The 12481-nt window shown below is 35.8% G+C and overlaps 2 protein-coding genes across 2 annotated transcripts; both read left to right on the top strand.

Annotated features, from left to right (window-relative positions):
• The first annotated feature begins 2223 nt into the window (after positions 1-2223).
• Positions 2224-5435, top strand: LOC131649180 (putative pentatricopeptide repeat-containing protein At5g08310, mitochondrial). The gene has a single exon (XM_058918932.1). The coding sequence runs from the start codon at positions 2364-2366 to the stop codon at positions 4824-4826; it is 2463 nt and encodes an 820-aa protein (XP_058774915.1). The 5' UTR covers positions 2224-2363; the 3' UTR covers positions 4827-5435.
• Positions 5436-6961: 1526 nt separating this feature from the next.
• Positions 6962-11724, top strand: LOC131649182 (protein unc-13 homolog). Its single transcript, XM_058918934.1, has 5 exons — positions 6962-7688; positions 8404-9274; positions 9466-9917; positions 10128-10317; positions 10408-11724. Exons 1-5 carry the CDS (start codon positions 7317-7319, stop codon positions 11334-11336), a joined length of 2814 nt encoding a protein of 937 aa, XP_058774917.1. The 5' UTR covers positions 6962-7316; the 3' UTR covers positions 11337-11724.
• The last annotated feature ends 757 nt before the right edge of the window (positions 11725-12481 follow it).

A 12481-nucleotide genomic window follows, 5' to 3' on the forward strand; every position in this document is an offset into this window, starting at 1 on the left:
ATTTATTTATGAAATTTTCACTTTTGAATATCATATCACTTATAAAAATATAAATTATTACTAAAACCTCTCTCATTCCTTCGTGAAACTAACATATTTTTAACCAAAATTTTTCCCCTCCCAAAACATATATATATATATATATATATATATATATATATATATATATATATATATATATATATATATATATATATATATATATAAAATTAAAAAAATCTCTCATCCTCCCTCCCCTTCCCCTCCTTTAGGGTCTATTTGGTTCAAATGAGGAGGAGGGGAGGGGAGGAGATTTAGGGTTTGTTTGGTTGAAATGAGGGGGAGGGGAGGGGAGCGATTTTAATGGAGGAAAAGAAAGGGGAGGAGATGAGAGAGATTTTTTGTAATTATATATATGTTTGGTTCAAACGAGGGGAGAGGAAGGGAAGGGAGGAATTTCTTTTAAAAATATGTTTGGTTCACGAGGGGAGGGGAGAGATTTTGATAATAATTTATACTTTTATCCTTGTAATTTTATATAAGTAAGATGATATTCAAAGATGAAAATTTCATAAATATTTTTTTGGAAATAATATTTTTATTATTGAGTGATTAAAAAGTCATAACTTACCGTATAACATTAAAAAAATAAGTACACTTGATTCGTATTATAACTCTCAACACAAAATAAATTATGCGTTGATAACAACTTTTGAATACATAAAACAAATTATAGTAAAAAACAAAAAATTACAGTAATTATAATTTTTATTAAATAAAATAAAATAAAAAATAATTTGAAGGTGAAGCACTAACACAAAAGAAAATAATAAAATAAAACTGAGAATATTTTAGTAAATATATTAATATAAAATTCGGATTCTCTCTCCTCCCCTCCGAATCCCCCGATTCGGGGGAACGCAAAAAATGTCATTTAGAGGAATTTTGCTCCCCTGCCCTCTTCTCCTCTCCCCTCCTAAAAATTGAACCAAACACATTTCGTTATAAATATTTTTTCCCTTCCCTTCCCCTCGCTTTACCTCGAAGGAGGGAAGTGGATGAGAGATGAAGGATTTTTTTAATCATTTAAGTGTTTGGTTCAAAATAAGAGAGGGGAGGGGAAGTGGGGGGTTTTAATTAAAAATATGTTTGGTTCAGGAGGGGAGGAGAGGAGTTTTATTAATAATTTACATTTTTACCCTTATGATCTTATATAAGTGATATAATATTTAAATATAAAAAGTTTATAAATATTTTTTTGGTATAAATTTTTTAATATTGAGGGACTGAAACGTTATAATTTACCCCTACGTTAATAAACTGAGTACACTTGATTCAGATTATAACTTTGCGACAAAAATGAAACTATATGCTAATAACAATTTTTAAATAGTGATGAATCATCTAATAAAACAAATACATAAAATAAATTATTATTAAAATTAATAATTTAATTTTTTTAATAAAATAAATAAAAAATAAAATAAATTGAATGATTTAAAATTTTATATAAAATAAAATATAATAGGATAAATAACAAAATTAGAAGATAAAATGAACATAAATAAACATTAAAAAAATTACAAAAATAATGCAATGATTATGATTTGTATTAAATGAAAAATTAAAAAATTTAAATTATTAGTTTTAACAATAACTTATTTTATGTATTTGTTTTGTTAGATGGTTCATCACTATTTAAAAATTATTATTAGCATATAGTTTTATTTGTGTCGGATGTGCACTCAATTTATTAATATTATAGTAAATTATAACATTTTAGTCCCCCAATATTAAAAATTTATTACCAAAAAAATATTTATTATTTTTTCATATTTGAATATTATATCACTTATATAAGATCATAAAAATAAAAATGTAATTTATTAATAAAATCATTCTCCTTCTCTCTTGAACCAAACATGTTTTTAATTAAAACTCCCCTCTTTTAGTCTCCTCTCTTATTTTGAACCAAATACTTATCTCATTAAAAAAAAGATAATGCTAACATGTGCCCTAAAAACATATGTTAAGAAACCTACAAATATAAAATTGTTATCGAAAAAATAAATTAATTAATTAATTCTAAATATTTAATAAAAGTATTGCACAATTTCAAAAAAAAATATTTTTACATTTAGTTCTTAATGTGCCCTTAGAGCACACATTAGATACCCTTAAAAAAAAAAAATCTTACCTCCCTCCCCTCCTCTTCCCTCTTTTAAAATCCCTCAGCTATTTGAACCAAACTAACTGACTCTTACACAAAAGTTTCGTTCCTCCATAGTTTTCATTATTTCATTTTCGTGGAAGCACTGCACAACGTTGTAAGGAATCGAAGAAACTAACGTTGTTGTTGTCGAAATTCTAAGGTTTTCTGTCTCATGGCATTCAAAACCGACAAATTCAAACTCACTCACTATTTCTTCTCCTCCAAACTCCGTTATTCTTCTTCTGCTGCAGAAACTGCAGATTCCATTGTCACCATCTTCACCACCAAAGGACCCTCCGCTCCTGAACTCACCAACTTCTCACCTTCACTAACCCCTCACCTTGTCGAATCCGTCCTCACGCGCCTCCGTAGCTGGCGCGTCGCCCATAACTTCTTCCATTGGGCTTCCAACCAACACCCTTACCACCACACTTCCTTCACCTTCAACGCCATCGCTTCTATCCTCTCCCGCTCCCATCAAACCAAACCTCTCGTCGACCTCGCCAAACACCTCCCAAATTCCTCATGCTCCTTCACTCCCGGTGCTTTCTCTTTCTTCCTTCGCTGCCTCGGTAATCTTCGCTTGGCTCAAGAAGCCCACCACCTGTTTGATGAAATGTCGCTGAAGGGTCTTTGTGTTCCGGATCGTCTTTGCTACAATGCTTTGTTGGAGGTTATTTCGAAAAGTGGGTCGCTTCATTTGATGGAGATGAGGTTGAATGAAATGAAGGGTTTTGGTTGGGAGTTTGATAAGTATACGCTCATGCCTATTCTTGTTACTTATTGTAATGCTGGTAGATTTGATCAGGCTTTGAGTGTTTATAAGGAAATGGAGGAGAAAGGTTGGGTTGATGACCGCGTTTGTTCTATGATGGCGGTGTATTTTTCTAAATTGGGCAAGGTTGATAAGGCTTTTGAGATGGTGGAGAGAATGGGTGAACATGGAATGAAACTCACTGAGAAGACTTTTTGTGCTTTGATTCATGGGTTTGTCAAGGAGTCACGCGTTGATAAGGGACTCCAGATGTTTGATAAAATGCGACGGGAGAATGGTTTCACTCCTGATGTTTCCTTGTACAATGTTCTCATTGGAGGACTCTGCAAGATTAATGACAGTGACGGGGCTTTGAGTTTGCTTTCCGAGATGAAGGAATCTGGGGTGAAGCCGGATATTGGAATCTATACTAAATTGATATCATCTTTTTCGGATGATATAGGTATGCTTTCCAAGCTACTAAAAGAAATTCTGGAAAGGGAGGAAGATGAAAAAACTCTTGTTTTGATTTATAATGCCCTTTTGACTTGCTATGTGAATGATGGGTCGATGGGTGAAGCTTATCGACTTATTCAAATGATGATTCATAGCAAATCTAGTACTGAGGATGATGATGCGTCCCGGATGTATGCTTTCTCCAAAGTCACCGAGAGGTTGGTTTCCCCCAACATCACTTCCTTTAGCATTGTGATTGATGGCTCACTGAAAAATGATCAGCTGGACCTTGCCCTTAGTCTCTTTAATGATATGCGAAAAATTGCAGGTAAACCGACTATTTCTATTTACAACAATCTGATTGATAGTCTCTGCAAATCCAATAGATTGGAGGAGAGCTATGAGCTCTTGAGAGAGATGAGGGAATTAGGGGTTGAACCAACTCATTTCACTTACAACTCCCTTTATGGATGCATGTGTAAAAGAAAGGATGTCTCGGGAGCGTGCGATATGTTGAAGGAGATGGGTGCGCGTGGGCATGGACCATGGATAAAACACACTACCCTTCTTGTGAAAGAGCTATGTAATCACGGGAGGGTGATGGAAGCATGTGAGTTTCTTGATAACATGGTTCAGCAAGGCTTCCTTCCTGATATAGTTTCGTATTCTGCCGCAATTGCTGGCTTGGTCAACATTCAAGAAGTGGATGGTGCAATGAAAATATTCAGGGATTTGTGTTCTCGCGGCCACTGTCCGGATGTGGTTTGTTTTAACGTGTTGATAAGAGGGCTATGCAAAGCCGATAGATTAGCCGAGGCTGGAATTTTGTTCGATGAGCTTGTTGAGAGGGGTCTTTCTCCCTCAGTTGTTACCTACAATATGTTTATTGATTCATGGTGCAAAAACGGTTCTGTTGATAAAGCTATGGCACTTCTATTCAGAATGTGTGAAGAAGATAAGGAGCCTAATGTTATTACATACACAACTTTGGTGGACGGATTATGCAAAGCAGAAAGGCCTGATGATGCTCTCTTGCTCTGGAAGGAGATGGAAAAAAAAGGTTGCCCTCCAAATCGAATCGCTTTCATGGCACTTATTTATGGTCTTTGCAGCTGCTGTAGGCCAACTGAAGCCCTTTGTTATTTGCGCGAGATGGAACAAAAAGAAATGAAACCGGACTCCTTCATTTATATTGCATTGCTAAGTGCGTATTTATCTGATCTGAATTTGACATCTGCGTTTGAGATTTTCAAAGAGATGGTTGATTTAGAACTTTTTCCGAATCCCCTTGATAAAAACTACCCCATTGCAGTAGATGCAATTCAAAAGTTTTGTAAGGATCACAGAACATCCTCAGCCATTCAAGGTCTAATGGAAGAGGGGAAGATTCCTACACACACTGAGCTGTTGGAAGTAAAAGATTGATCAAAGGAAGTCAACCATTTTTTGCTATTGCCAGGTTTGGCACAGAAACATATGTACAGAAAAACGCATCTGTCACGCTCCGCTGATGTTTTGGCTACAAAGAGAATGTGAGCTCTAGAATTAATCTAAGTTTTATGTTGGTTGTCAAGTTGGTGATTAGAAATAGTCAAAGGGGGAATAAGTGCTATGGATTGGCTTCAGCATATTAAAAAGGATCAGAAGTGAAGAGTGTGCTTTTCTTATATTATGGTGCCATTTTTGTTCATGGGATAAAAATAAATACAAATTATAATAGAGATAGAAGAACAATTAAAATAATTGTGACATATTTTCTTAGAAAAATGTATTAGGAAGAAAACAATTTTCGTGTATGCCGTTTTTTTTTTGGGTTACTTATGTATATACTGAAATTGGACTTCCACTCGTTGAGTTCTGTATATGTTGAAATTTGGACGGAGTGGTGTGCCTATTCCCAAGTAATATCATTACTCGCTGCTTGTGATAGCTTTAACTTGTGTTAAACTTAAACCTAATGATAAGTTTTTTTTTTTATTGGTAAAAGAATAAGATAGGGAGTTAGTTAAACTGACACGTGAAATGTTTAACTACAAAGGAAAAACAATCAGAAACAAATTAAGAATCAAATATTATGAAACTAACCCAAAAAAAAAAACTCTTAATGGAACTGCCAAACTATAGAGTTACAGTTCACGAGAATTAGGTTAGACCTTAGACCGCCAATACCATTATCAACAGAACAGAAATCTTGAAATCTTGAAATATAGTCTCAGAAACAAAATCTTGAAACATAGTCTCAGAAACAAAATCTTGAAACATAGTCTCGGAAACAGGTATGAACACTTGAGTCGCCATTGCTTGAGCCACATGATAAGATTCTGAAGTCAGACAGAGAAAGAAGACGAATTCGCCACTGACCTGCCAAGAAACTAGTTAGAAAACTCTTTTTCTCCACCTCTTTCACATTTGTTGAAGAAATAGAGAAACGTTTATTTATGCTATATCTATATAGACTACACTACAACATGTCAAATCTTAGCTAACCCTGCCCTCATCTTAGCCATATTTCCTAAAGAGATAAAATTCAAAAAGAAATTTAGATTTCCTAAGAAGAACCATCTGCCACCTTTAACCACTCAAAAATTCTACACCACACCGAAGAAGCTAAATCACATATAACAAACAGATTAAGAGATTGATTCTAACAAACCTCACATAAAATACAAGAGACACTATCAGGGTCAACAATGACCTTTCGTTGAAATAGATTCTCAAAGGAACATATCTTGCAGAAGCTGACAAGAGAAAACCACTAAATTGAGAGATCATCTTTTCTGTACACAAAAAGAGACACTCCTTTCTATCTAGAGGAAATAAATGTTAAATTCGAAAATCCACCACCAGTCGATGAAAAAGTGATGAGGCCCCATGTCTAACTTTGAAAATTCACACCCAAGACCACATACACCCGAGATCACCCTCCATCTCCACTTGGCCAAAAGAGGTAAATTAACCATCCAAAGGTCTCTAACACCCAAACCCCCATTATTCTTAAGTTTACAAACACCACGCCACATAACCCATTAGATCTTAGAATCTTCCTTCACACCATCCTACAGAAACGTCCTTTGAAACCTAACTAATTTTTCTCATACCTTCACTAGTATTTTAAAAAAAATAGAAAAAAAGAAATAACATTTAGAACATAATTAATTCACACCATCCCATAAAACGTCCTTTGAAACTTAACTAATTTTTCCCATACTTTCACCAGTATTTAAAAAAAAGATAGAAAAAATAGAAATAACATTTAGAACATGATTAAAGAGGATCATTATCTCCTCATGCTAACATATCTATGATTTCAAGAATTGAGCCTCTTCTTCAACATGGTAACAAAGGTTTCCAAGTACCTTCAAACCTAGGGTTGCCTCCCATATGCATCTGAGGTACCTAAACGAGAAGTACCTTCAAACCTATGGTTGGCTCCCATATCTTGACTTTAGATAAGTAAGATCCACATTAATCCCAATCAAACTTCTTTTAGAAAAATTAACCTGGAGGCTTGAAGTAAGTTCGAAACCTCTCAGAATTGCTTTTACAGTCCACAAATTGTCAACTAAAGGATCTTGAATTTCAAAACTCTCAAAAACGCTCTCTTCCGCTTAAAAAAACTGGTCTCTCTCTCTCTTAATCTGATCTGCCCCACCACGCAACGCAGGTTACGCAGCTATCTTGAAAGTCAAGTAAGAATATCTCACTCGGAAAAGCCAACTTAACCAATCTAATCTTCATCACCGCAACACAACACAACACTTTCTCATAAATAAATTAAAATAATTAAAAATTAAAAAGCAAAACCCACTTCAACACGCACTTCAAAAAACCTTCCAATAATCTTCACCCGTTATTATTCATAACAATTCACAATTAAATTCAAAACCCTTAACCTTCACTTCACCACCAACCGCCATGCCACTCCACCACATTCCCTCACCGTTCGGAGATCCGCCGCCGAATCTACCTTCATCGGACCTCCGTGAAACCGCCTACGAGATCCTCTTAGCCGCGTGCCGGAGCTCAGGTCCGAAGCCGTTGACATTCATTTCGCAGTCGGACAAGGGAGTTAGGGATCCGGCTGATCCGGCTCCGGCGCCTTCGCTGCACCGCTCGCGGACTTCGATTGCGGCTAGTAAGGTGAAGAAGGCGTTGGGACTCAAAACGTCGTCGTTGAAGAATAAGCGTCCGGTGACGACTGGGGAAGTTGTGAGACTGCAGATGAGAATCTCTGAACAGAGTGATAGTAGGATTCGAAGAGCGCTTCTCAGAATTGCTGCTGCTCAGGTTTCGATTCTGTTCTTTCCTTTTCTTTTTCGTTTCATTTAGAAGCTTATTCAATTTCTGTTTGAATATCATTAAGTACTACTATAGTAAGTGAAGAATCATAAGTTGATTTTAATTGAAAAGCACTTATAAACCAGAAGCTTTTGCTTTGTTGTGACTTGTGACTTATTTACAAAATTTAAGTAGATAGGAATGTGATTCATACATGAATATTGAATATTGAATACAGTGAGTATTGAATCCAAGTAATCAGAAGTTCTATTGATTTTTGCTTAAGTAACTTCTTGAGGTTTTTCAAATGATATTTTAATTTCACACTATTCTAGAGCTGATATTGGACTTCCACTAGTTGACTTCTGCTTTTTTCTTTGGACTGAAGCTCGTTGACTTCGGTTGACTACTACCGTGATATGTTGAAATTTGGATGGACCTTCTCATTAGTATTCCTACGGTGTGCCTCAGCTCATCGATTACATGTTATTAATGTTTAGAATAGATAGTCTGTATTTCACTTTCTTTTATTGTTTGTTTGTTGATTAGTAAGTTGGATAAATTTCTAACCACTGGAAAAGGTTACACTTCATTCCGTTCCTTTATGATTGGGATTAAAAAAATTGGACCAAAATCTAAAATTTCAACTGGTTCATTTGTCTCCTTACATATGATTAATCACTAATGATAGCTTACTAGGTCTTTGTTCATGAAATTGAAATAGCTTGGAAGACGCATGGAGTTGGTTGTTCTTCCGTTAGAGCTTATACAACTGTTCAAGAATTCAGATTTTCCCAATCAACAAGAGTATGAAGCTTGGTTGAGAAGAAATTTGAAGGTTCTTGAAGCCGGGCTCCTCTTGCATCCTCACCTTCCATTAGATAAGGCAGACACCTCTGCGCAGAAACTCCGGCGCATAATTGGTGGAGCCATTGAGAAACCTATAAATTTTACAAGTAGTGGTGAATCAATGCAAACCCTCCGAAGTGTAGTTATGGTTCTTTCTTGCAGATCATTTGATGGGTCTGTTCCCGAGACATGTCATTGGGCGGACGGGTTTCCAATGAACCTTTGGATCTACCAAACTCTTTTAGAAGCTTGTTTTGATGGTCACATTGAAACCTGTGTGATAGACGAGGTTGATGAGGTCTTAGAGCTCGTTAAGAAGACCTGGCTTATTCTTGGAATCAATGAAACGCTACATAATATTTGTTTCACATGGGTCTTATTTCATAGATACGTCGTCACTCGTGAAGTAGAAAATGATCTGCTTTTTGCATCCTGTAATCTACTGGGGGAAGTTGAGAAAGATACTAAGGCCATGAAAGATCCTTCTTACTCAAAAATTTTGAGCTCCACATTGAATCTGATGTTGGGTTGGGCAGAGAAAAGGCTCATTGCCTACCATGATACTTTCCATAGTGGTAATATTGAATCCATGGAAAGCGTTGTATCTCTTGCTGCACTATCAGCAAAGATACTGGCAGAAGATATCTCTGATGAGTATAATCGGAAGAAGAACCAAGCCGATGTAGCCTGCGCCAGAGTTGAAAATTATATTAGATCATCATTGCGTGCTGTTTTCATTCAGGCAAGTTCTATCACTCAAAGCTTCCTTTCAGATGGCACATACATATGATTATTTATGACATTTGTATACGGTATACTTTTCATACCATTTACCGTAATAGTATAAAGTCGTTGTTTTGCTCTACTATGGTGCTAATTACCTAATTTTGATGCCACTCATATGGCTTAACTCTCTAATCTCTTTTAAGGCAGAAAGTGGAGAAAGTGGACCCCAGAAAGCATCCATCAAGAAAACAAAACAAACCTTTTCCAACTCTTTCTGTCCTCGCACGAGACATTACTGAACTGGCTTTTGAGGAGAAAGACATATTTAGTCCTAAACTAAAGAGGTGGCATCCTCTTGCTGCTGGTGTTGCAGTTGCTACCCTTCATGTGTGTTATGGAAAGGAGTTGAAGAAATATGTTAAAGGTATCACCGAGCTGACACCAGATGCTATAGAAGTGTTGATGGCTGCTGACAAGTTGGAGAAAGAGCTGGTGCAGATAGCAGTGGAAGATTCTGTTGATAGTGAAGATGGTGGGAAATCCATTATAATGGAGATCCAACCTTATGAGGCAGAAGCTATAATTGCTAATCTTGTTAAGTCATGGATAAATATCAGAGTGGATAGACTGGTGGAATTGGTTGACAGAATTATGCATCAAGAGGTATGTCTAATCTTGTTGCTCAAAATCTTATCAAGTTATATATGTTTTTTTAAATTAAACACATCATTTCTCTTTTTTATTTTCTTCCTGTATGATGATTTCAGATATTGTTAGATACTACCATTACTACGTTATTACTGCACAAGAACGTGGTTGTTGGCAAGTTTAAGATTTGAAAATAATTTTTAACTTCATCATCCTTTGCTACAGGCATGGAATCCACAGGAAAATAAAGAAGGCTTTGCTCCTTCTGCAGTTCAAGTTCTACGTTTCATAGATGACACCGTGGAAGCTTTCTTCATGTTGCCCATATCCATGCACGCAGCTTTACTTCCTGAATTGATATCTGGTCTTGACAAATCTATCCAACAATACATTTTGAAAGCAAAATCCGGCTGCGGTAAATATTCCATGCATTAGTTAGCATTTTATTTACCAAATTGAGTTATTCAATCCTTGTATGACTAGGTTTTTCCCTTATGTTCTGCAGGGAACCGTAATACATTCATCCCGACTTTGCCTGATTTGACCAGGTGTTCAACAAAAGGAAAACATCACGGTGTATTCCGTAAAAAAGAAAAGCCACAAATGACTCAGAGGAGGAAAACCCTTGTTAGAACCACGAGTGATGATAACTCTTTCGATGTGCCCCACCTGTACGTTCGCATTAATACTATGCAGCGTATTCGCATGGAATTAGGGGTTCTGGAAAAGAGGATAGTTGCCAATCTTAGCAGCTCTAATTCCACCAACGAGGATGATATAGCAAACAGGGCGAGCTTCAAGCTTTCTGCAGTCGCTGCAGTGGAAGGTATCCGTCAACTCTGCGAGTGTATAGCATACAAAGCTATTTTCCAAAATCTATGTCACGTTCTTTGGGATGGTCTATATGTTGGAGAAGTTTCATCAGCCAGGATTGAGCCTTTTCTTCAAGAGCTTGAGCAATACTTAGAGATCATATCATCAACAGTACATGATAAAGTTAGAACACGAGTAATTATTGAAGTAATGCGGGCTTCTTTCGATGGGTTCCTGTTGGTTTTGTTGGCTGGAGGTTCATCTCGTGCTTTCTCTTTGCAAGATTCTATTGTAATAGAGGAAGATTTCAAGCTTCTGAGTGACTTGTTCTGGTCAAATGGGGATGGCTTACCGGCCGAATTAATCGAAAAACATTCTGCAACCGTTCGAGGTGTACTCCCCTTATTTCACACGGATACACAAAGCATAATTCAGCAATTTATCCAAATTACTAAGGAAATGTATGGCTCTTCGACTAAATCACGACTTCCATTGCCTCCAAAAGCAGATCAATGGAGGCCAAGAGAACCCGACACACTTCTGCGAGTTTTATGTTACAGGAATGATGAAGCAGCAGCCAAGTTCCTTAAGAAGAATTACAACTTGCCTACAAAAGTCTAACAAATTGATAACTAACCCCTTCGATATTTCACACCTTGCCTGCCACCTTATATATATATGGTGCTTTAGGAAATTTCCTTTAGTGAAGCATGAAGCTCTTAATCAGTGCCAGTCGTTTGATTGACTTTAGGAAATATATGGTGCTTTATGTTCAATAATGCTTAACAGTATCTTTGTACAGATATGAGATGATTCTTTGCTTGCTAATTTGTTGGCTTGTTACTGTTTCCAGCTTGTGTCAAAATGCAACGGTGTGATGATTTGGATGCAGAGAACATTATTTTTCTTATTTCCAACTGACTTGTTCAGTTATTTGTAAGGCACTGTAATTTATTTATTTTTCTACGGCGAGTCGAGTTTGGCCATATAAATCTAATTAAATTATTTATTTTGTGCAAGTTATATTTAGACACTATTTCCGTCTCTAATTATAAGATTTTGTTGAAATTTATCACTGTCCTTTATTTATAAGATTTTAAACCTATTCTAAATATATTTAATTTTTTTTCTGTAATCTATAATAAATGTTCTTGTATAAACATTAAGCATCTCTCCCTTTTAGAATAATAAATATATTTTATATTTTATTCAACTTTCTTAATTAGTGTGAGTCTTATATTAAGGGACCATTGACGGCGGCTATTGATCACAAATCACTATTTGTATGTATTTCAAGATGTAAAAAATGTTGGAAGTTTAATATTGTAAGTGTAAAAAAAAAAGTAAAAAAAACCCATTTGTTCTATAACAAAAGGTGCGAGCTTGATAGTTTTCTCCATCAAAAGGTATTAGGCAATTCGGCAAGGTGATCCATTCTCTTCTTATTATTTTCTTTAGGTTAATGCATGTTATTGGAAGTTCTATGTAAGTGGAGAATCCTAGGTGTCTCGTCTCTTTCTTGCATGTTTTTTATTTCAGAGGTCATTATAGAGTTTGTATCAAGCATTGTCTAGATATTTTTTTCAAACCTCGAGGAAAAAGATTAGTGTTAAAAAAACTTGAGTTTATTTATTCGCTAACGCAAATCTCCAACTTCGGATGCAACATATAAGGTTTAGAGATGCGTCCAACTTGAAAAAGTATTTTGGAGCAAACATTACCCATGTTAGAAGCTCTAGAAACTAATTTTAACATATTACTTTCAA

The sequence above is a fragment of the Vicia villosa genome, linkage group LG2 (genome assembly GCF_029867415.1).
Source record: "Vicia villosa cultivar HV-30 ecotype Madison, WI linkage group LG2, Vvil1.0, whole genome shotgun sequence".
Classification (NCBI taxonomy): domain Eukaryota; kingdom Viridiplantae; phylum Streptophyta; class Magnoliopsida; order Fabales; family Fabaceae; genus Vicia; species Vicia villosa.